This window comes from Pithys albifrons, chromosome 10, assembly GCF_047495875.1.
Source record: "Pithys albifrons albifrons isolate INPA30051 chromosome 10, PitAlb_v1, whole genome shotgun sequence".
Lineage (NCBI taxonomy): Eukaryota > Metazoa > Chordata > Aves > Passeriformes > Thamnophilidae > Pithys > Pithys albifrons.
Window position 1 is genome coordinate 16,525,115 of NC_092467.1, and position 20,084 is coordinate 16,545,198.

General features: G+C 42.9%; 2 protein-coding genes across 4 annotated transcripts in view; both read right to left on the reverse strand.

Moving 5' to 3' along the window:
- The window catches only part of FNBP1L (formin binding protein 1 like), a 53,283-nt gene extending 52,503 nt beyond the window's left edge, over positions 1–780 (reverse strand). For all 3 annotated transcript variants that reach the window (XM_071564889.1, XM_071564887.1, XM_071564886.1), the window contains exon 1: positions 589–780. In XM_071564889.1, coding sequence (XP_071420990.1) covers positions 589–612 — 24 coding nt within the window. In that variant the 5' untranslated portion in view covers positions 613–780. The remainder of the gene's footprint in view (positions 1–588) is intronic.
- Positions 781–8,274: 7,494 nt separating this feature from the next.
- Positions 8,275–19,242, reverse strand: DR1 (down-regulator of transcription 1). The gene is made up of 3 exons (XM_071565574.1): positions 18,655–19,242; positions 13,455–13,618; positions 8,275–10,380 (listed from the first exon to the last, which is right to left on the reverse strand). Exons 1-3 carry the CDS (start codon positions 18,872–18,874, stop codon positions 10,234–10,236), a joined length of 531 nt encoding a protein of 176 aa, XP_071421675.1. The 5' UTR covers positions 18,875–19,242; the 3' UTR covers positions 8,275–10,233.
- Between the last annotated feature and the right edge of the window lie 842 nt (positions 19,243–20,084).

Genomic DNA, 20,084 nt, shown 5'->3' on the forward strand with positions numbered 1-20,084 from the left:
TCGAGGGTACTTTTAGAGACAAAGCTACAGAATAGCTGCTTCTAATTAAGGCCCACAGCTCAAAACGCTTTGCTCTCCTAAGCGGCCCGGCGGCTTTCCGGGGAGCAGCAGCTCCGCGGCCGCCCGGCCTCGCCGCCCCAAGGGCGGCCCGTGCGGGGCGCGGCCGCTGCCCAAACCCGGGACCCCGCCCCGCCCGGCCCGGCCCGGCAGCGCGGCCCGGCCCCGACCCCCGGGGTGAGCCCCGCGGAGGCTGCGCTCACCGCGGGCCGGCCCCGACCCTCGAACCCCGTGGGGGCTGCGCTCACCGCGGGCCGGCCCCGACCCTCGAACCCCGTGGGGGCTGCGCTCACCGCGGGTCGGCGGAGGGGCCGCCCCGGCCCCGCCATGGCCGCGCTGGCGGCGCCCCCGCCCCGCCCCGCCGCGGCCCCCACGGCCCGGAGCTGCCGCCGCCGCCCCCCGCGCCGGCCCCGCCGCCCCAGCGCCGAACAAAGCGGCGCGCATCGGCCCGCGCCTCCCCGGAGCGGCCGCCCCAGCAGACAAGGGAAGGCGGCGAATCTCAGACACAATGAGAGGCGAGCCGGGACTCACCCACAGCTCCGTGCCCCAGCTCATGGCTGCTCCGCGGGCAGCGCCGGCTCCGGCAGAGGCGGGGATGAAGCGTCGGGCGGCAGCCGCAGAACGGGTCCCCCCCGGGCAGCGCCGGCGCCCTCGGTCACCGGGGAGAGGCGGCGGCGAGGAACAACGTCGCTGCCAGCTCCAGCTCCGGCTCAGCCCCGCCTGGCTCGGGCGGGGAGCGCGGAGCAGCCTGGGAGAGGGGCGGTCCCAGGCCGGGCAGCGGCGGCGCCCCGAGCCCCGCCGGTTCCATTAACGAGGGTACCCATTAACCCGGTCCGGCCCGCGCTGAGTCACCGCCCGAGGAACAGCCCCGGCTCTGTTCGTGACACCGCAGCGCTGTGCCCAAAATCAGACACTGAGGTGCGGGGCTGGCAGCGCGGGAGGGAAAAAAAGCCAATTTCTGATGGATTAGTCGGATGAATCACAGTGTTGACTGTAACAGGGAGTTTCCGCAGCTGCCAGGAAAGGACAGGTGTGAAATCCTTCTCAAAGATTGTTTTGCCACCAAAGCGTTATGAAGCTACTAATAGGAAGCAAATGTTGAAAGTCATCTGAATTAAATTTCCCTCTCAAGGCATTAATTTCTTGGGTTTTCTCTCATTTCTGCTTAGAAGTCATTTTTATAAGCTGCAATAAAATCTCACTATAATAACAAGTCTCTATATCATGAAAAAAAATTTACTCAAATCCAATCATTTTTTTCATTTCCAAGTCACCTCTCAGGTAATGCTCCTTTGCATCACACCTAATTTTAGTTCCATTTTCCATACGAAAGAAAAATGCAAGTTTTTTTTCAATAGATATGAAATTACAGTATTAGAATAACACTAACATCAGAACATCAAAATAAGCAGATGAGCTCACAGATCAGTGTAACTTCTGGAGTGAAATGTTAGAGGTACTCACAGTACACAAGAAATGCATTTGGGTCCCAAAAAATGAGTAAATGTTCCACGTGCTGTGGTGACCTGTGTGTGTTTTAGGAACCTGGTGGTCATAACTCCCAAGAGCTGAGACTCTGAGGATGAAACTCCACATATGGACACAGTGCAATTGAAGTCTGCACATACCTCAGTTGGTGCACCATATGCATGACTGAAAATATTCAGCAAGCAGAATACATGTTGAGGGTTCAGGTAATGAAGCAGAAATAAGTAAATTATTAAAATTATTAATAAATATATATTTGAATTCACTCAACTTACATGTCTTTCAGGATTAGGAAAAAACAATTTCCATTAAATGCTATAAAGATCAATAAGCCTTTTGCTTAGCTACCAGCTTGTCACATATCTTTATATATAAATCCTTAAAATATATATAATCAGATGACATAATGGCACTCCCTGTGGGCACACTTTTTAAAGAGAGAAGCATTTTACTTTTCCACTGTCACAAAAATCAGCAGGACCAAACAAATTACTTCCAAATTTGTCTGTCTCAGTGTGAGGTGCCATTAAACCTTTTCTCTGCTAGCCAGCAGTCTCCTTGTCATACTAAAGTTGGATTTTTACTCCACGAAGACAATAAGTGTTACAAAAGACATATCTTTTTGCTTCAAAACCAAAAGAATTTAGCTCCCTTCTTCCTTTACACATGTATTTCCCCATCACCAGCCCTCTTTAAGTGTTCTAATTTTAAAAAATATCGATGTTCCTAACACTTCCATGTGGTGAGTGGGTAATCATTACTTCACAGCTCAGGAAATACTTTGAAACAAAAGAATAGGTGTCTTGACACTCCAGCTTGTGCTGAGCTCCCCACAGACTTCCTGTGTCTGCCAGAGGCTGGTTAACCATAACCATCAGTATGCGGAGTTGGTAGCTGTGCCCCTGCCTAGAGGCTTATTTCCACTGGGCTCCAATCTCAACTGTTAGGCTAAATAAACTTACAGTTCTACTCTGAGTACCGAATTATTTTCCTTTTAAACAGAAAATTATCAGGAAACTATATTAGTTAGACCACACCACTCCTGCTTTAAGGCAGAAGGAAAATTGCACCTATTAGTGCAACCCAAGCCACTACTTAAAATTCTAATTTTTCTCCCATCTCCGAATTTTTGTGGGAAGAACTGTACCCCTCCATCTTTTCTTGTCCAGTTTGTGTATTGGAATGCATTTTATGTAACAGAACAAAGGTCTGTTTCTTTTATTTCTTCCTCTCAGCAAACAGAAAGGTATGGTCATGGTGAATTCTAATAGTAATTTTTTGACAATACCATATTATTTACAGGCATAAAGATTATTAGTTTGAGATAACAACCAAAGGCTTGAGTAGTCACTGCTGTTGGCATCAATAGTCGCTTTCTGGCAGTGTATGAATTGACACACTGTGAGATACTGAAAGATGGAAACTGTCACTCTACTAATTCAAGCTGTAGCAAAATGAACAGTGCATGAATGTGTAGCAAAGGATCAGCATCACCCACTTCCAGACTCGCTGAAATACTTTACTGTCATCTGAGTTATGATCAGAAACACAGGTGTACATGCACTTGTGCAAAATCTGCCCTAACACTGAATGTAATCAGTGTCCTACGCTCCTTTTGAATCTCGCTAAAGGCGTTTTAGTTTAGAACCGGTTCACACAGACGGCCCGGCCCGGCTCAGCTCACACTTTCAGCGGGTAGGTCGCATCCAGCCGAAGGTCATTCCCGGAGCTCGGCAACCTCCTGCGGGCAGGGCAGGGAAAGGGCAGGGACAGGGGCAGGGGCAGGGCAGCCTCGACGGCACCGACCTGGCAGCGCCGCACCCGGAGCAGGGACCTCTGCTGGGCACTGCGACGGCGACGGTCCCTGCATTGTCCCGCCTTCTACACACTGCAGGTCTTGACTTCTCTCCTTTAAAGGATTTCACTTCGGTGATCAGTGGTTTAATTTCAGGTGTCCTTCCCTTAATTTACATCTGTGGTGGTTGCTCCTTTTCTCAGGAGAAAGCGGATGTCCACAGTGCATAACAGCACTTTTAACTGATGCATGAAAAACTTTAGAGGGACCACAGTCTGGTGGGAAGCTCAAAAGTAATTCACATATCCAAGAAAACTGCCTGCTACTATTAATCACTTTAGAAGAACAAGAATCAGCAAATAAATCAATGAGATAAGAACAGAGTGTGCTGTGCATAGAATAGATATCCCACTGAACAAATCATTTACCGTTCTATGTCTCTGTCTCACATTAATAAAGAGCTACAACGGGTTTATCATCTCTATTTGTTCTGAGGGAGATTCTGATCAAAGACTAACTGCAGAAATTTTCAAATAATCCCAAAGAAACAAAACCAAAAGTAAAGAAATCACTTGTTCATGAAGGAACTTTAGTTTTGTGTCATTACATTCTTGAATCTGTTTAACTAAATTCAAACCCCAATGCTTGCTCTTTGGACTGCAAAGACAGAACAAATCCAACAAGAAGCCAACTGCATTCTAGTAGGAGTCTTGTCCTCCACACCCCTTATCTCTGTACATTCTTCCCCTTCTCTCTACTATAAGGTGAAATGCAAAGGGAAGAATATTTTATTTATTAAGATCGTTCTTTTCCCTCCCTAACACACTCATCTTCTAGAAGCCAAGGCTTTCCCCTTTGGATTTACCACTACCTTGGGTACTCTCCTTATGTTTCGATCTCATCAGCAGATGAACTTATAAAAATTAAATACACAGAACATGAGTGTTGAGTTGTGTTGCTACTACCTTTGTGTCCTTAGTAGCTAATCCACAAAAAGAAGTAATCATGTTACTATTTCCTATGACCTTTTTTCACTTGAAAAAAAGCAACATTTTCAGCACCAAATAAAATATTTTACTAAATTTGAGGAATACATTGCCCCTGTGGGATATACAGACCACAGAGGCAGGTTACAAAAATAAATCCCAAGCGGGATATAGATATGAAACTCTATTGCAGCATTCAGAATCTCTACTGTGTGTTCATAAAGGAGAGACTTTTAAAATATGCTATTGTAGCGCAGTTAATACCAGAGATTTCATTTTAGGGAAATATCCAATTCTCAATCCCATTTTCACATGATTAAAGGACAAACACAGTTAAAGTGATCAAAGAAACATCCTCCCTCCAGGCTCATCTGCTACTCTAGTTCTTCCTGCAGACTGTGTAGTTCATGCCCTACATCCCTTGCCCCTACCAATGCCAGCTGGTCATCCTCCTGAGAGAAAGGTCTGAGGGGTGATTTTTGTCTCAGAACATTAACTAACACTGTTAAAAAAGGTAAAAGAACATTTTTTTCCTACACATTTTGGAAAAGATAATTCACTAACAGTAGTGACAGACAGTTTGGACCTGTGTTTTCATTCCTGCAGACAGGATAAACACCTTTCTCATGTTCAGTCAAAAACTGTGCCTTTCATTTTAATTATATATTAAGATAATCTAGCATCTTTTGTTTATAAAGCTTTAGTTTTGTTTAAAATTTTTCTAGAACTGTATTTTTAAAAACACTTTTTGAAGCATCTCAAAACCTGTATAATTTTTATACAAATGAAAACATGATTGTTTCCAACATTAGACCATATTGAAAGCAAGAAAAGAACAAGCTCTTCATAATTTAAGGGCAATGAGTTGAGTTGCACACAAATACCAGACAAATTACCACAGGTATAGGACACCTAAGACCACCAGACAATATGGACAATGTAAGTAAATACACATTGAAGAAGCAACTGTATTTACATTCTGAATTTTACCTGTTTGAATATTAATTACCTGCATGTGAAAATTGTACCTGTTAGATGTTCACAATACAGCAGGGGAGGAAAAAAGTATCTTTGTTGCTCCTTCATACATATTTTCTAACATTTTCATAGAGTGAAGTCTCCATTACCATAGGGTGGGATGGAGAAGACTTTCAGATTTTGCACTAACACTGCCACTGTCCTTACAAATTTAGTTCTCTTCCCTGGGTTATACTGCTGCCCAACTAAGAATACAAACTCTACCTGAAACAAAAACAACATTGAATTTGATTTCTAATTTGGCTGTGATTTTTCACTCTGAGGTGACAGAATGAAACTTGAACACACCATTACTGAACCAAGTCCTGGCCCATACCCAGCAATCCCAAGCACTGTACTATGACAAATAAATGCTTTCACCTCTGACAAGGATTTTTTCAAGAAGTCTGTTTGTTTTCCTAATAACTTGCTCTCTAGATGAGTCACTCCACCATAAAGATAACATCTTCTCCCTCTACATAGTGCACCACCTTTCAGTTCTGTAGCATGTGAGAATGTTAACTTCAAAGCACAGTGTAACATTGCCCACACCTAATTAACACTTGTATAATGCTTTGAAGACGTAAAACTTTATGATTACTGACTAGTAAGTTTTGAACTAATACCAAAACTAGACTAATTAGTACCAAAATGAGAGTGGAAATCATTTAAAGTTACATCATGTAACAGCACTACTCCAACATCAGTTTGAGCCCTGGGTGAGGGCTGAGGGAGAAATAAATTACTTCCTTTGAAACAAGAAAAAAAAAATCTCTGAAGTACTACACAAAATGAACCACATGAACATTCAGCCCTAAAATTACATGTAATCTTTACATAGTTTAATATGCCTGTTATAAATCTTCATCCTATATGTAAAACAGAGTATTGTCCATCCTTACCTCAACTTTCGGTTCGAGCTGGGGGACAGAAGTCTTCGTGTATTCCAGTAGTTGATGTAACAATAAATCATGGCCATGAAGAGTTAAAATAAAATGTCCCTTTCCCCAATACATGCAGAAGCATCATTTGTTACAGATTTCTGCCCTAGGTTATTGAAGTTTATGCTACGCTCACCCACACAGCAAAACCCACACTTACAGGATGTATCAACAACTGATGTAAGGAATTTGGTGCACCCAATTCGATTCACTGTCTAATCACTTTGCTGCAATCCCACCCCAGTACTGGCCTCAGTTATAGAACACCACAGCATTCACTCAATCTCTTTCCAGGAATGCACTTGTTAGTGCCTCACATACCCAAGAACTGGGATAAGTACTTCCAATGCCATTATTAAATTTTTAATCACCCATTTCTGTAGCTATGTTTGCATGGAATCAGAAAGAAAAGCACTCAATCAGGAAGAAAAGGTTTTGAATTAAGCACAAATATGTTTTGTACAGGATCCTACTCCTGATCGCCGGCAAACCTTGACTGGCCCACACTCCTTTTCATTACAGTTACACCAGCACAGCAAACTCTAATTGCAGCTGGCACATGCACTGAGTGAACTTTCAACAATCCAAGGGCTCCAGGAGCCACACTCTGTAGCTCTGACTGTAGGCAAAATCCATGTTAACACTGCCAGCATCCCAGTGCCGTGCTCTGCCTGTGTAAGCTGCCAAGTGAAACTCTCCCACCTTAGGCAGGTTCATAGTGTAATACCAAAAGTAAATTAACCACAGCATGTTTTATCTTTCATATTACACTTCTCTTCCTCCTCCATCCGTGTTGTTTTGTGCATGGTTTACACAAAATACAATCCAACAGCAGGAGACTGAAGTGAGGTACACATTTCAGAGTAAGGGTTTTGCTGTTCCACAATGATTGTTTAAGTCACTTGATTTGGCATGACTTCAAATTAAAACAATTTTTCCATACAAAATAAGCAACCAGAAATTATTACACAAGTCCTTCTTAGTGGAGGCCCTTTTACAAAATCTGAAAAGCATCACTTACATTTGTGGCTTTCTGGGACTTTTTCCATTCTTGCAGAAGTGCAAGTGTTTCAAAACCAAACTCAACTAACTACATGTAAATACTGAAATTCAAATGCCATTTTAAGCATTTGATGTTTAGAATCCCTAGACACTCCTTTAAAAGTACCTCAGTGTAGTAAATACAACTACATTCATTACCCACAATGTCATGCAGACATACACTTTATTAAAGTAACAGAAAAGAAAGATTTTGTAAGAAAGTTACTTAGTGAAAGCACTCTGAAACAGACTGCCAGAATAATTATGGAAAATCCACAGATAATCTCATCAACTCAATATTTAAGAAACAGACACATCCTTACATATGCTTGTTATGAGAAAAAGTAACAATACAGTTCACTAACCAAACTTTATGCTCTATGTATCTTGTGTAGCAAAAACTCAGGTGTACCACAAATTCACAAACCTGTCTTCACTGAACATCTAGTCCATGGAAGCACAATAGGCAACGACATAAAATTCTTCATTTGTTGAAAGAGCAGTGAAGATTCTTCCCCTGTAAGTACCAGAGTTTATTTTTCATATTTGAGGTGGAATGGCTGAATAAGTAATCTGTAAACACAACTATCTATATACTAAATTAAATACTTATTTCCTCAGCCTCCCTTTGTGGAAGTATTCCAGTAGCTGACACACAATCTACAGGGGTTTTGTTCAACTTCTCAGGTGAAGAATGTCAGATCATAAAAATGCATATATACAGAACACAATTCCCAAAAGGAAAGAGAGGAGGCCAGGCCCAGAAATACTGTTTGCAGGCATTAACAACCCCAGTGAACAGCTAAGCCATCCAAGAGCACTCGGGTTGTAAAAACTTCAGCTCACAAAGAGTGTTCAGTGGGCCAAAATAACATCGGGGTTTCAGTAGTCTTAACTTTTTTTGTTTATAAATGCAATGAAGAAGACAGACTATTCATTAAATATAAAAGCAATTTTATAAAAACACATCAGAATTTTATTGCTTGAAGAATACAGCATATGAAAAAGCACAAGAATGTCCAAAAAGAAAGGTCACAAGAATCCAAACATATTACACCATACATACCAGATGCAGTAAAATGTTAACCTGATTTCTGCATCAGAAAAGAAAGGTGTGAAAATATATCTAATATTATTTAGAAGGAAAAGACTCATTTAAAATAGAAAGTGTGAAGGTGTTACAGTACAAATTAGAAAAGCCAACACTGCACATTAACATTGTATCACTAGACTAGATTTTCTACCTTTGGTACTTAAACCTTTGCAGAAAACCACTTCCTTGGTCAAACCTTGCCTAACATCTTTCATACAGTATCCACAAAAGTTTTTTGTTTTGTTTTTCTTTCTAAACTTAAACATTCAAACAAATACTTTTCTGAGTTTTCACTGCACTAATGCATTTATTCAATATTCAACTTAACACATCCCAAATTTAAACCAAAAGTCACTATGTGACTGAGATCTGAATATATGCCAATTATATCTTGTCCAGATCTTTATGTAAAAATGGGCTCACCATTTTCTGTCTGCATTCTCATGTAAACAGACTGCTGCAGCCCCCCTCCAGAATTCTAACCAGACCAGCTTGCTGAGGATGTAAGTTAATAGAACAATCCACATTGTTAGAGAGCTAGAGATCATCTACAGCAGCATGCAAGTGGCTTTTCTAGTCTGCTCAGATTACTGTACCAGAAGATATGCCAGTATTACTTCAAGTAACACATTAAAACTCAGCAATGGACACTACTGTGCTTTATTTCAACACAAAGGACAGCTGCTCATCCATTAAATCAACAGAACTATTCAAAGGACAAGTACGTAATTTCTGTTTCATGTATTGCTGATCACTCTTGGGGAATAGTTTACCAAAAACCTGGACTTACCTACAAACCAATCTGAATGAAGAAATTGCTGTCTTTCAACAAGGTATCTTAGTAATCCAGTGGCAACCTAGTCTGGAGAATGTTAGCATTATGCTGACAACAAGGCCTAACTGAGGTTAACTGAAGTCCCTCTTTTATGATAAGCATGCTCTTAGAGTCAGCTTTGCCTTCTTAGGCTTGAATACTTAATCACTCCCAGTCACATCAGCAGAACAAACAGTTTTGTTTAAGTTCCAGCTTTATATTTCAACAATATGAATAAACCTGGACTATGAAATACCATCAACAACAGTTAACATTAAACTGGAGTGAAATAATAGAAGAGTTAGTTCTTCAAACCAGGCAGTCTTTGAAGAGAAATATGCAGTTAGAACTGTCAAAAGATGTCATAATAAAACCACGGGTTTATATTTTTTTCACCCCTATACAAAAAAATGACTGAATTTGTACAACTCCTATTAAACATACCTTTTCCTAGCTTGGTGAAAATTATCATTTTCAAATTTCAACCAGTGTGGTATTTGAGCATATATAATGTTTATTGCCATTTTAAAAAGAACTAAGAATTCAGACTCTTCTATGCTGAACTCTGCTTTTCCCCATTAACAGATTATGTCTACTGTACCACTCCCCAAAAAATAATTAAAAATTCTAAGTAAGATTTTATAGTTTAGTTAAAAGGGAGGAAATGCAAATGTGGATTTAGAGTTTTTTGTATAAATCTCACTATATTTTATAAACTTGTTGTTTATTGTAACACTGTTTATTGATCAAATAAATGACGCACTGCTATCTAAAATTTCCATATACACCATTAAAAATCCAAAGTTGATATGATACTGAACCTTAATTCTTCAAGAGTTCAAAAAAAGACAGTTTATACATGTACAGCACACAACAGCAGACACCCCTAGAATACCAACTGCCAGTCCACGATGCATACAAACTTACAGGTAAGCATTCATTTCATTGTTTTCGTTGTGCAGGAAAAGTATTTCTTAGTAAGACAACTCAGCTGGTGATGTTCAGATATCATCTTCATCATCTTCATCCTGAGAGGACCCTGCCTGGTTGGATGCGCTGGCTGAGGCCGCCGCGAGCTGTGCCTGCTGAGCTGCTTGTTGCATCTGTAGCCACTCCTGCTGCGCCAGCTCTGCTTGCTGCTGTCTGGCCTAGAGACAGGAATTTCATTGTTAAGGCCATCCCGAGCTTGTGAAGAATCTCCAGAACACATTGTTTTTAAAAGCATTTTTACCTGTACCTGCAGATTCCTTTTGTATCATTTTTTGTTAATTTTACATGGAAAAGCACATCTAGAAGTACCTGAATTATTTATACCAAGATGCTTGGTTATATTCCATCTTCCTCTGAAGACACCACTGTTTCGAGGCCTTACAGTTATAAAAACAACAGACAGTGTACTTAAGTTTCACTGTAAGGACTGTATTGAACCACTTCCTAATGAAAATTCAAGTGAAGCACAGCAATGGAAACTTTAGACTTCAGTTTCAAGGGATCTTAACATTTAATCACAGTTCAGAGATGAGAACAGCCTCACTTTGTTGATTACAATACCACAACTCCCAGTTGTGAAATCACACCATTGTACCACAGGGCACACATTGCGACAAAAGCACAAAGAAAGCCATTATTTTGCTTTGCCAAGCAATCCTTGGAAAACAGAGCTAGCTAGGTAAGGTCTTCTCAAATTCAGGTATGCAGACTGAGGATGGCTTTGCTATAAAAAGGTGAAGTAAAATACAAGACATTCTAACAAAACATTTCAAGTAGTTCAACTGATGAACCCTTGTGTTTCAATGCAGGGTTTTCATAAACTCCTGTTGATTTCAAAGGTATACTAATCAATTGTGTTAACACTAAAACTTTACTTTCTATTTTGAGTGAACTTTATGAAATAGCTCTTAAAATTAAAATTTTTCAGTTTTCTTTACTTTTTTATTTTTACAAGTCACCACTAAGACTGTAATAATTTTCTTTCTAATCCTATTGCACTCACTGAATTTTCCTATTTTTTTCCAAAGCATCAATGTGTTTTATAGTTTTGCAAACTTCAAGATGCCTAAAGATGATGTTTTGGAAAGCGACCGAACCCAGTTTATCTACTTAGGGATGCAAAAAAACCAGGAGTCTTCCCTTTTTATAATTGTCACAATGCCTCAGTCTGTTCTAGCAGTAAAAGAATACTTCTACAGAAGTAGAAATCTCTTCTCAAGGAAGGCTTGTCAGTATTTCAACTTCAAGTGGTAGCACAGTTACAAGGGCTGGAAAACAATTTAAGACATCATAAAGTTTCAGAGGAAGACAGGAGGGTCTGTGCACACGGGAGAGGCATCAACACTCATCACACATGGGATAACAACAGGGCTGCTGCAACTCCCACCCCTGCACCCATGGATTTTACTGCCCACTCCACGAGGTGGCACATCATGCACCAGGAAACAGGCTCAGCACCTCCCCCGGATGGATCACGGTGTCAGTGCCCACCCTCACTGCCGGATTTACAACACTTGGCCATTGCAAAAATGAGGGAAAAAATAAAATACTTAACAGCCATAATATTGGGATAAGCCATTCCCTTGACTTCCAATATTTACAGTCACCCAAGACACAGGTGTCAAACACTCCTAACACGAACAGGCAGGTATTTTAAAACTAGAAACTCGAGCAATGACTCTGCATTAGCATCATGCTCTAGAAATTTAACAAGATTAACACAAGTAAATAAACATGCACTTGTATAACTATTTTTAAAAACAGTTACACTACCTCCAACAGTAGATCACTGCTACTCTTTTTGAAAAGTAAGACTCCCATCTTTGTATCCAAGCAAGCATTTTCCATATTACCAGTCTTTAAAATCATGCATACAATCTTATCAAACTGGCATGTATTGCCTTAATTAAGGCACAGTAACACAGAATTTTAAAACAACAAACTTAAAGTTATCATTCCTTAGACAAAGCAAGGCTTGCATACGGAGGCTGCTGTTTCAGCATTTTTTCTTTTTATTTTTTTTATTTTTTTTAATGATACTCAGGAGCTAATACTCCCTTAACACACCCTGGTTTTCCTGCTTTTTTATTTTGTACACCATACTGAGATGTTTGAACAAAATAGCAAGTAAAAGGTTTCAAACTGACTATTATTTATAAATCTTCCCCAAAATCCAGCAGGAGCCATATTCTCTTTCCAATGTTAGTACAGTCAAACAGGAGTTAGTCCCACGTGACTCGACCATAACCAGTTCACAGCGTGCTGGCAAGAGCTACATGGTGTGCTGAAACACCAAATGTCTTAAACTCATCACGTAATTAAGATTAAAGTAGTTGGCATGTTGCAATGTGAAAAACAACAGTTTCAGCAAGATATGAGTATAGTAAAGAGGAGAGAAGGTTGCAGTAATCAGACATTGAATGAATAAGCACTTTCATCAGAGGAAATTAAAGTAAGCAAATTGAGAAAATAAGACTCGTGCCTTGGTTAAGAGGAAAGAAATTCCAGAAAACTTTCCCCTCTCTTAGTTTAGAGAAAGGTCCTGTCAAACTAAGGGAAGAGTAGAGAGAAAGATGGTCTAGGAAGGGAAATAAATAAAATTGAGTTTTAGTCATTTAAACTGAGAGATGTTCACAAACTATCTGGGAAAGCTGGAATAGGATGAAACTGGGATGAAGGACAATGTGTGTGTGCAGTACAGGCAAGCAAATGCTTTTTCCACACCTCAATTGCCTCTTTAAAAATTTATGCATGAATTCACCCAATTAGAGTCTTGCCAAGAGTAAAGTCCCTTTCAAGGGACAAGAAATAACATTTTTGCACTGATGGTCAGAAACAGAAAAGCTATTTTCACTTTTTAATGCTTCCAAACTGGTAATTTCCTAGAACACCAGCTGTCATTCTTTTATTTCCTCAGGCAAGTAATTCTTAATGTATTCTCTACAGAAGACTGGAAATGCCTGAGTAGTAGCAACCCCCCCTGCTTTTTAAACCTATAGTATAAAATTCCTTTGTATACAAGGTCCTGTATGTCAGATGACAGAAGCAACGAGCAGCAATATTATTTGTTGACTTCCCATTCCTCACATTGAACAGGACAAGGCCAACAGCACCTTATGTGCCACAGCAATTCACAAGGGGATACTTCTTGAGGTGTGCACGTGCTTTTGTGGGCCTAGACCTGCAGCATTAATTACTCCAACAACAGCAGTGCAAGTATTGCTTCACTTACTTGTGCAAATAATTCCTGTTGCTGCCTTAGTAGCTCTTCTTCCGGAATGCCGAGGTTCTCCAGGCGTGAACTGGCCTTTCTTCTCTTTAGTGCTACTGTTTTGCATTCTTGTAAGACTTCTTTCACTTCACTGATATAGGAGCCAAACCCCAAACTTTCTAGTGCTAGAAAGAAAGAAAACATAGTTTATCTTTTGCAAAGCTTTCAATAATAGACATTGATTTGTTTATTCAAAAGACAGGAAAAAAAAGTGAAACATTTGATCACTCTTCCATCATCTGGTGACAAAAGTTCAGAAAAAAGACCTGCCAGCTATTTTCCCTATCTCTTCTCCTGTGCCACTCAAGAGTACATGTTTTGAGGCTAAAAAAAATTAAGGTTAGTCAAGTACAACCAAAGAGGTCTGCACTGACAGAGGATTCAAGACTTTCAAACACACTTTTCTATAGACAGGCATTATTCTTCAAGACATCTTTTCCCCATCTTCCGTTTATCAGAATCAAGAGAACTTTTACATCCAAGAAGTCCTTCCCATCTGAATTGTTAACCTTTAAATCTCTCAGGGACTGTATCTTTCCAGTTCTATTGCAAGTCTTCAGAAAAAGGTAAATTAACAACCTATAACACAGCAAAAGTGATGCATGTAAAATGAGCACAGATCCTTTATTAAGGCAGAAATAATTAGTATTACCTTAGATTGCTGAATTTTAGCTTTTGTCTTTTAATATCTAAAATCCTATTCATAAAATGCATCATTCACACATATAAAGTTATCTAAACTTATGTATAAGCTTTTTGTCATTTTATTTCTCAGCACAGACCCTTTTATTTATCTCCACATTCAAAGGTACTCAGAAACTAAAGCCTTGCACTTTTATCTGCCAAAGAAATCACGAATGCAGCTACATCCTGCAACAGCAGTTTTTTTGAAGAATGCCAAGGTAGCAGGAAGGATTATAAAAGCCCAGGTAGAATATGTGACAAAAGGCACCATTTACTGGGACGTGCCTCCACACACACCCAAAGAGAAGCTATTACAGAATAAGCTGAAACATTACATAAACATCAATTATACTAGAAACAAGTATCAGTTTAATAAAATACGTAGTTCATTTCCAGTATTTACACAATCAGAGTTTACAGTACAGTAGTTGTTTTAACCTTTCTCTTTATTTATTTAAATTACTTTATGTGACAAGTTTTTCAAGAAATAGCACTGGCATAAACTGAACAGCCATCAATAATTTGTTATAAAAACTCTTAGTTACACTAACTCAGACTATATTTGAATACTAATTTTGTAAGCAACCTTTTCCTACCCATAATTATGGCACCTGAACAATGACTCAAAGGCATTTCTCCAAGTTTTCAGCTTTCAACCTGTCCTCAGCAGAGCTGTCAGTGCAGCTGTACAGTCAGGCAGTGCTACCATCCCCTTAACAGGTAACATTTGGCAAATGAATTTACATAATACTTGTTTCTTAAAAAAATAAAGTTAAAAGACAAACTGATTTAGAGATAATCAAATTGCTTCAGAGACAGTTTGCCAGTTCAGCCTCAGCCCACACACAGACACTGGAAACCTTTTTTCCAATTACCCCCCAGTTTCTAGGAGAATTACCAAAAGAATCTCAGAAGCTTGTTTAATCCAGCCTCAGCAGACAGGAGGCAAATCCATGTCTCATGGTCCAGAACTATCTAAACAAACTATAAACATTTAAGAAGTTCTTCAATTTTAAAATGCAAACAATATATACAGTAAACTGAAGTCATATCCTTCTTTTAACCAAAGTATAAAATTTTAAGAAATCTACAACTGTAACACCAGCAAGACAAACCATCACAGCACAGAGGTGTGTGTCAAAAGAGCATTCACAGGGATCAGGGCTGGCATCTGCTGCATCAGAACACAAACAACTGCCCAGGCTGAAGTTACAGCAAGATGTGTTTTGAGAAAAAATTTAAACAGCTTCTAGAAGAAAATAAATTAATAGAAAGAACTTACAGTTGTGTATTGAATATAGGATGCACACACACACAAAAATAAATAAAACGCCTCATGTGATATAACCAAGACAGATTTGTATAACTGTTCAATATAACACAGCTATGAAGAATGACATACACATCACAGGTCTACTGTGCCAAAATTCTGCAGCTGTGAAACAACTTACAAATTTACTATCTTCCTGAAGCACATCAGGGCTTTATGGAACACATGCATGGAAGGATACAGATCCTTTTACACCAGCATGGTGGTAAATGTGGGAAAAGTGATTACTACCTTATTGGAGCTGCTGTTCCATCAAAACTCAGAGACTTCCTATTTTTTGAGTCTGAAACTTACCAGTCTACCCAGATTGCTGAAAATTCAGTCTCTTACTGAGGCTGGGATGACTGCACCAAACGTACACAGCTGAGTCCCAAAACACACCATTTGAGGGGCGACGATACAACGACTCGTACTTAAAAGTGCCAGATCACAACTATCCTTTCAGTACCCCAACACCCAGGAAAGGAAGCGACAGGATTTGCCAACAACCCACAGCCTACCTTCCTGCGCAACAGTTCTATGAAACCAAAGTAACCAAACTCATGAAAATGGTTATTTAACAAGCCACCATTTTCAGAATTCAATTCAAGTTTAATTTTGCACAAAAAGCCTGCTTTGCCACAACTCACCTAACTGTCAAATGAGTCTGTTTTCTGTTCCAGGATGAAAGAATGCTCATTTGCTTACTAAAGCTGCAGACTCACAGCTGGGCTCCTGATGCTGGGATTCAACAATCAATCAATGTGAATCTGTCTCCACTTACAACTATTACACAGCCTTGATGCCTTTGGGTACTCTCCAAGGAAGCTCTTTTGTGTTTTATTACTAGTAGTGAGTGCTTGGCATGGTCTGAGTACATCTATCAGATCATATCTCTCATGGGATGCAAGAAGCCTCTGCTTTCCTTTCCCTGTGCTGTTGACAGCCCTGTGCCAGTCAGGTGTTTGTGCTGCCACACAATAACACACAGCAGGGCCTTCATCCCTCTGAAGCACAACCCAAGGGTAGGGGCAGAGTCCTTGCTCAGCACAGGACCACACAATCACGTTAAGAGCACAGCACAGGAGGGGTGTCTCAGGCACCACTGCTGCAAACAGGACAGCAACAAAGCACAGCTCCACCTCATACAGGCAAAGGCAGAGTGTCACCAACTGCACAGTGCCTATTTCCCTTCCTCCTTTCCCAGTGAAATACCCTTCCCGCTTCTTGTTTCCAAACTGGTAACGTTTTGTTTACAGCCCCCGTCAGACCAGCAAACACACCTGAAAGGCAACCACGCTCCCCACTAAACTCTCCAAAGCCACAGGGTCAGCTGTACCTGCAATTGCCAATCGGCTCCAGGAGGGTGCTCAGGTGTGACACAAGGGCCATTGGCCTCATTTTGCTGCTAAGCATTCAAAGGGAACAAGGTAGATGGGTGACCACAACAAACACGCTTCAATTACCTAATTTGTTAACATCACTGTCACGTAAGAGGCAGTCAGAATAGTCAGTGTTTAGATGGTACGAAGATGGATGAAAATACTCTACCTATAAACACATAATGGTTGTTTCCAAAACTGGCAATCTAAACCCTCACTCCTCACAGAAGCATCACCTGCCAACTGAGCAGCAGCACCTGAAAGGAGCTAAGAGCACCTACACCTCCCTAACAACAGGAACAGCAGAAAATCCAAGAACAACTCTTTCCAGCTCCAGAGTATTACAAAAATGGGTACAGCTCCAAGGTTTTTCTTTGCCATATTTCACTAAAAAGTATAAATTTAATTTGAAATTAACTCTTCCTAACTCTAAAATGACATAAAATCCAGTGAAATACATGGTATGCAACCACCTACTGATGACATGCACATACATTTCAGTTTCTATTTTCCGAAAAACCCAGACTTAACCCTAGGACAACAATAGGTGAAACCTTTCCTAAGGATCACCATTATTGGGCACAAAATACATCCACACATGAATTCCTTATTGTCCTCAGAATTAAAGATCATGCCTATTCCCCTGTTAAGAACTAAGCTCAAATGCTTTTGTGGCGAGTTGAAGAAACCATCCATGTATTAAAGAGCATTACACCCAAAATATACTTCCACGTGCAAGCACAGGTTTTACTCTTTATACCCTCAGGTTCTGTGATGGAGCTATTTTCCTAAACTTTCAAGTTTACATGTATTTTATTTAATATTAAAGCTCATACATGCTACATATTTTCTTTTACTGATCACAATCCAGTCAAGTACTTGAACCTCTTCTAGTGAACAAGATGATACAATTCAAAACAAATCTTTTTTTTGGTTCCAGACAGCAAATCAATACTGAAAAAAACGCCGAAAAACCTTTTTTTTAACTAAGTTGATACCACCACAGTCCTGAAAACAGCTCTACTACAATTGCTGCCGTTAACATCTCTGTGAGGCAGCAAAGTACTCCTCCACTATGGCTGCAACAGACGGGGGACCAACAACCTCGTCTTAAGGCAAAGTGAGTAAGTCCTGGCAAAAGATGCCTGATGCAGACTTCACCATGAGGCAAGAAAACTCCCTGTTTGCAGCAGAATTTAAAAAAGGGCAAATGAGACATAGAGACAGAACTCGCCTTTTATTCAAGCAAGGGGAAGTGGAAGTCAGTAGCAGAAAAAGATACAAGGGCACAGCTCACGTTTAAATGTTTTCTGCAACAGACACAAAGATTCCCTATTAAACAATCAGATTGTAAAGACAGCCCTAGAGAAATATTATACTCCTCACAGGTTCCAGAGAGGACTTCCAGGGATAAAAGCCTGGGCCCCACATACTCAATCAATCTCCAATTAGAAAGATATTTAACACATTAAAGCATGCTGCATATGCATTCGAAAAAGCAGACCTCGTTTCACAGGCACGAAGAAGAGGAAGGGACTGGTGACTTCACTCAGAGCATCACAGGCTTCTCTGAGCCACAAACCCAGAGCTGGTCCCGAACACAGCAGCAGCTGCTCTGGCCACACAAAGACAACCTCGCTCGCAGTGCCACTGGCAAGCCGGACAACACACGCTTGTCCTCCAGACACTTACGAGATCCTGCCGTTTGTCTTCCGCACCGCTCGGAGCACCCGGGGAGCGCGGGGGCGGCGGTGCCCGACCGGCAGCAGCGCCTGCGGAAGCTCACCTTGTATGACATGCTCCGGGGAGATGGTTTTCTTCTCCGATTTGTTGCAGATCTCGTTAGCCTCGGAGGAGATGAGGTGGATGAATTCAGTGCAGCAGTTCACCACCAGCTCCCGGGCGTCGTTGGCCACGCGGACGTTGGGCAGGGTCTCTTTGATCATCTTGTTGATGGCAGCCCTAGGGATGGTGAGGTCGTCGTCGTTGCCGGACGACGAGGCCATCCTGGCTGCGCGGGGCTGCGGGGCTGGGCGAGGCGGGGGCCAGGGCGCGGGGACCCAGCGGGGGCGGGCGGGGCCGCGGGGCGACGCCGAGGAGGGGCGGGGGGCGGCAGGGCCGGGCCGGGGGTCGGGGGGCCGGGAAGCGCCGCTCTGGCTCAGGGGTGCCTCGGCCGCGGCGCCTGCCACTGCCGCCTCCACCACATCCTTCGGGCGCCGGCGCCGCCGCCTTATGACCAAGCTGAGGGGAAGCGAGCGGCCAAATGCCCCGCGGTCAGGCCGGGCCGGGCTGTGCCGGGCTGGGCTGCGCTCACCGCGGGCCCGGCGGACGCGAGGCGGAAACGCTGCGGCTCCGGCTCAACCTGCAAGGCGCTTCCGCCGGAACCGGGGGCGGCTTCCGCCGCCGCGCCGGAAGGGCCGCGGCGCCACGTGCGGACGGCGGCGGCGAGAGGCGGTGCGGGCACAGCCTCGGGCATTGCCCGCCTTGCGGCCCCCCGGGCACGGCCTCGGGCGCTGCCCGCCCTGCTCCCCTCTGGGGACTGCGCTGCCCCCCGGGCACTGCCCGCCCTGCGGTCCGTGTTCTGCCGCCGGGACGTTGGCCCCGGCCCGCCTGGGCTGGGCCCGCTCTTCGCTCGGCTCCGGTTCCGGTTCCGGACGTACCGGGGGGTTTCACCCCCGCGGCAGGCTCGTTCCCAGAGCAGGACGCGCGGGTGGCGCTCGGCTTTTCCTCCGCGGTTTATGTGCGCCCCGCAGCCGTGGCTGGATTTGCTCGGCGTCCGTCTGCGAGGCTGCGCTTTCTGCTTTCACGTGCTCCATAAGCAGCAGCGAGAGGGCTGCGTGAGACACGATTAACCCGAGGGCGCTGTTGTTGGTGCCGGCCCCGTTACAGCCCACGGCCCTGGTCACATCGTGCTGCCCGGAAAGCCGCAGGGAAGGCGGCCCAGCCCCAGCTGCGGCCCGGGACAGGCCCGGCTGGGCCATACCGGGGCGCTCCGGGCAGGCTCTGCCCCTCCCGGGTGTCTCTGGCCGGGCTGTGCGCGGCGCTGGCCCCCCCAGCCCTGCTGTGCTTTAACTCTGCCTTCTCCTTCCCAGCCCAGCTGCTGTTCCCACGCCTGTGCCATCCCCGCGCCCATGCCGAGTGCGGTGCAGGAGGGTTGGGTTAGGAGCGGACGGGGGAGGTGAGGCCGCAGCATGGCCACGGCTGCAGAGCCAGCCA

Bases quoted from the DNA above. Each gene is read 5' to 3' on its own strand.
- DR1 (XM_071565574.1), bottom strand. From the start codon at position 18,874: ATGGCCTCGTCGTCCGGCAACGACGACGACCTCACCATCCCTAGGGCT. The intron at 13,619-18,654 runs GTGAGCTTCCGC...CTTTCTTTCTAG, and splicing joins CCCGGAGCATGTCATACAAG to CACTAGAAAGTTTGGGGTTT. The intron at 10,381-13,454 runs GTAAGTGAAGCA...TCCTGTCTCTAG, and splicing joins AACAGGAATTATTTGCACAA to GCCAGACAGCAGCAAGCAGA.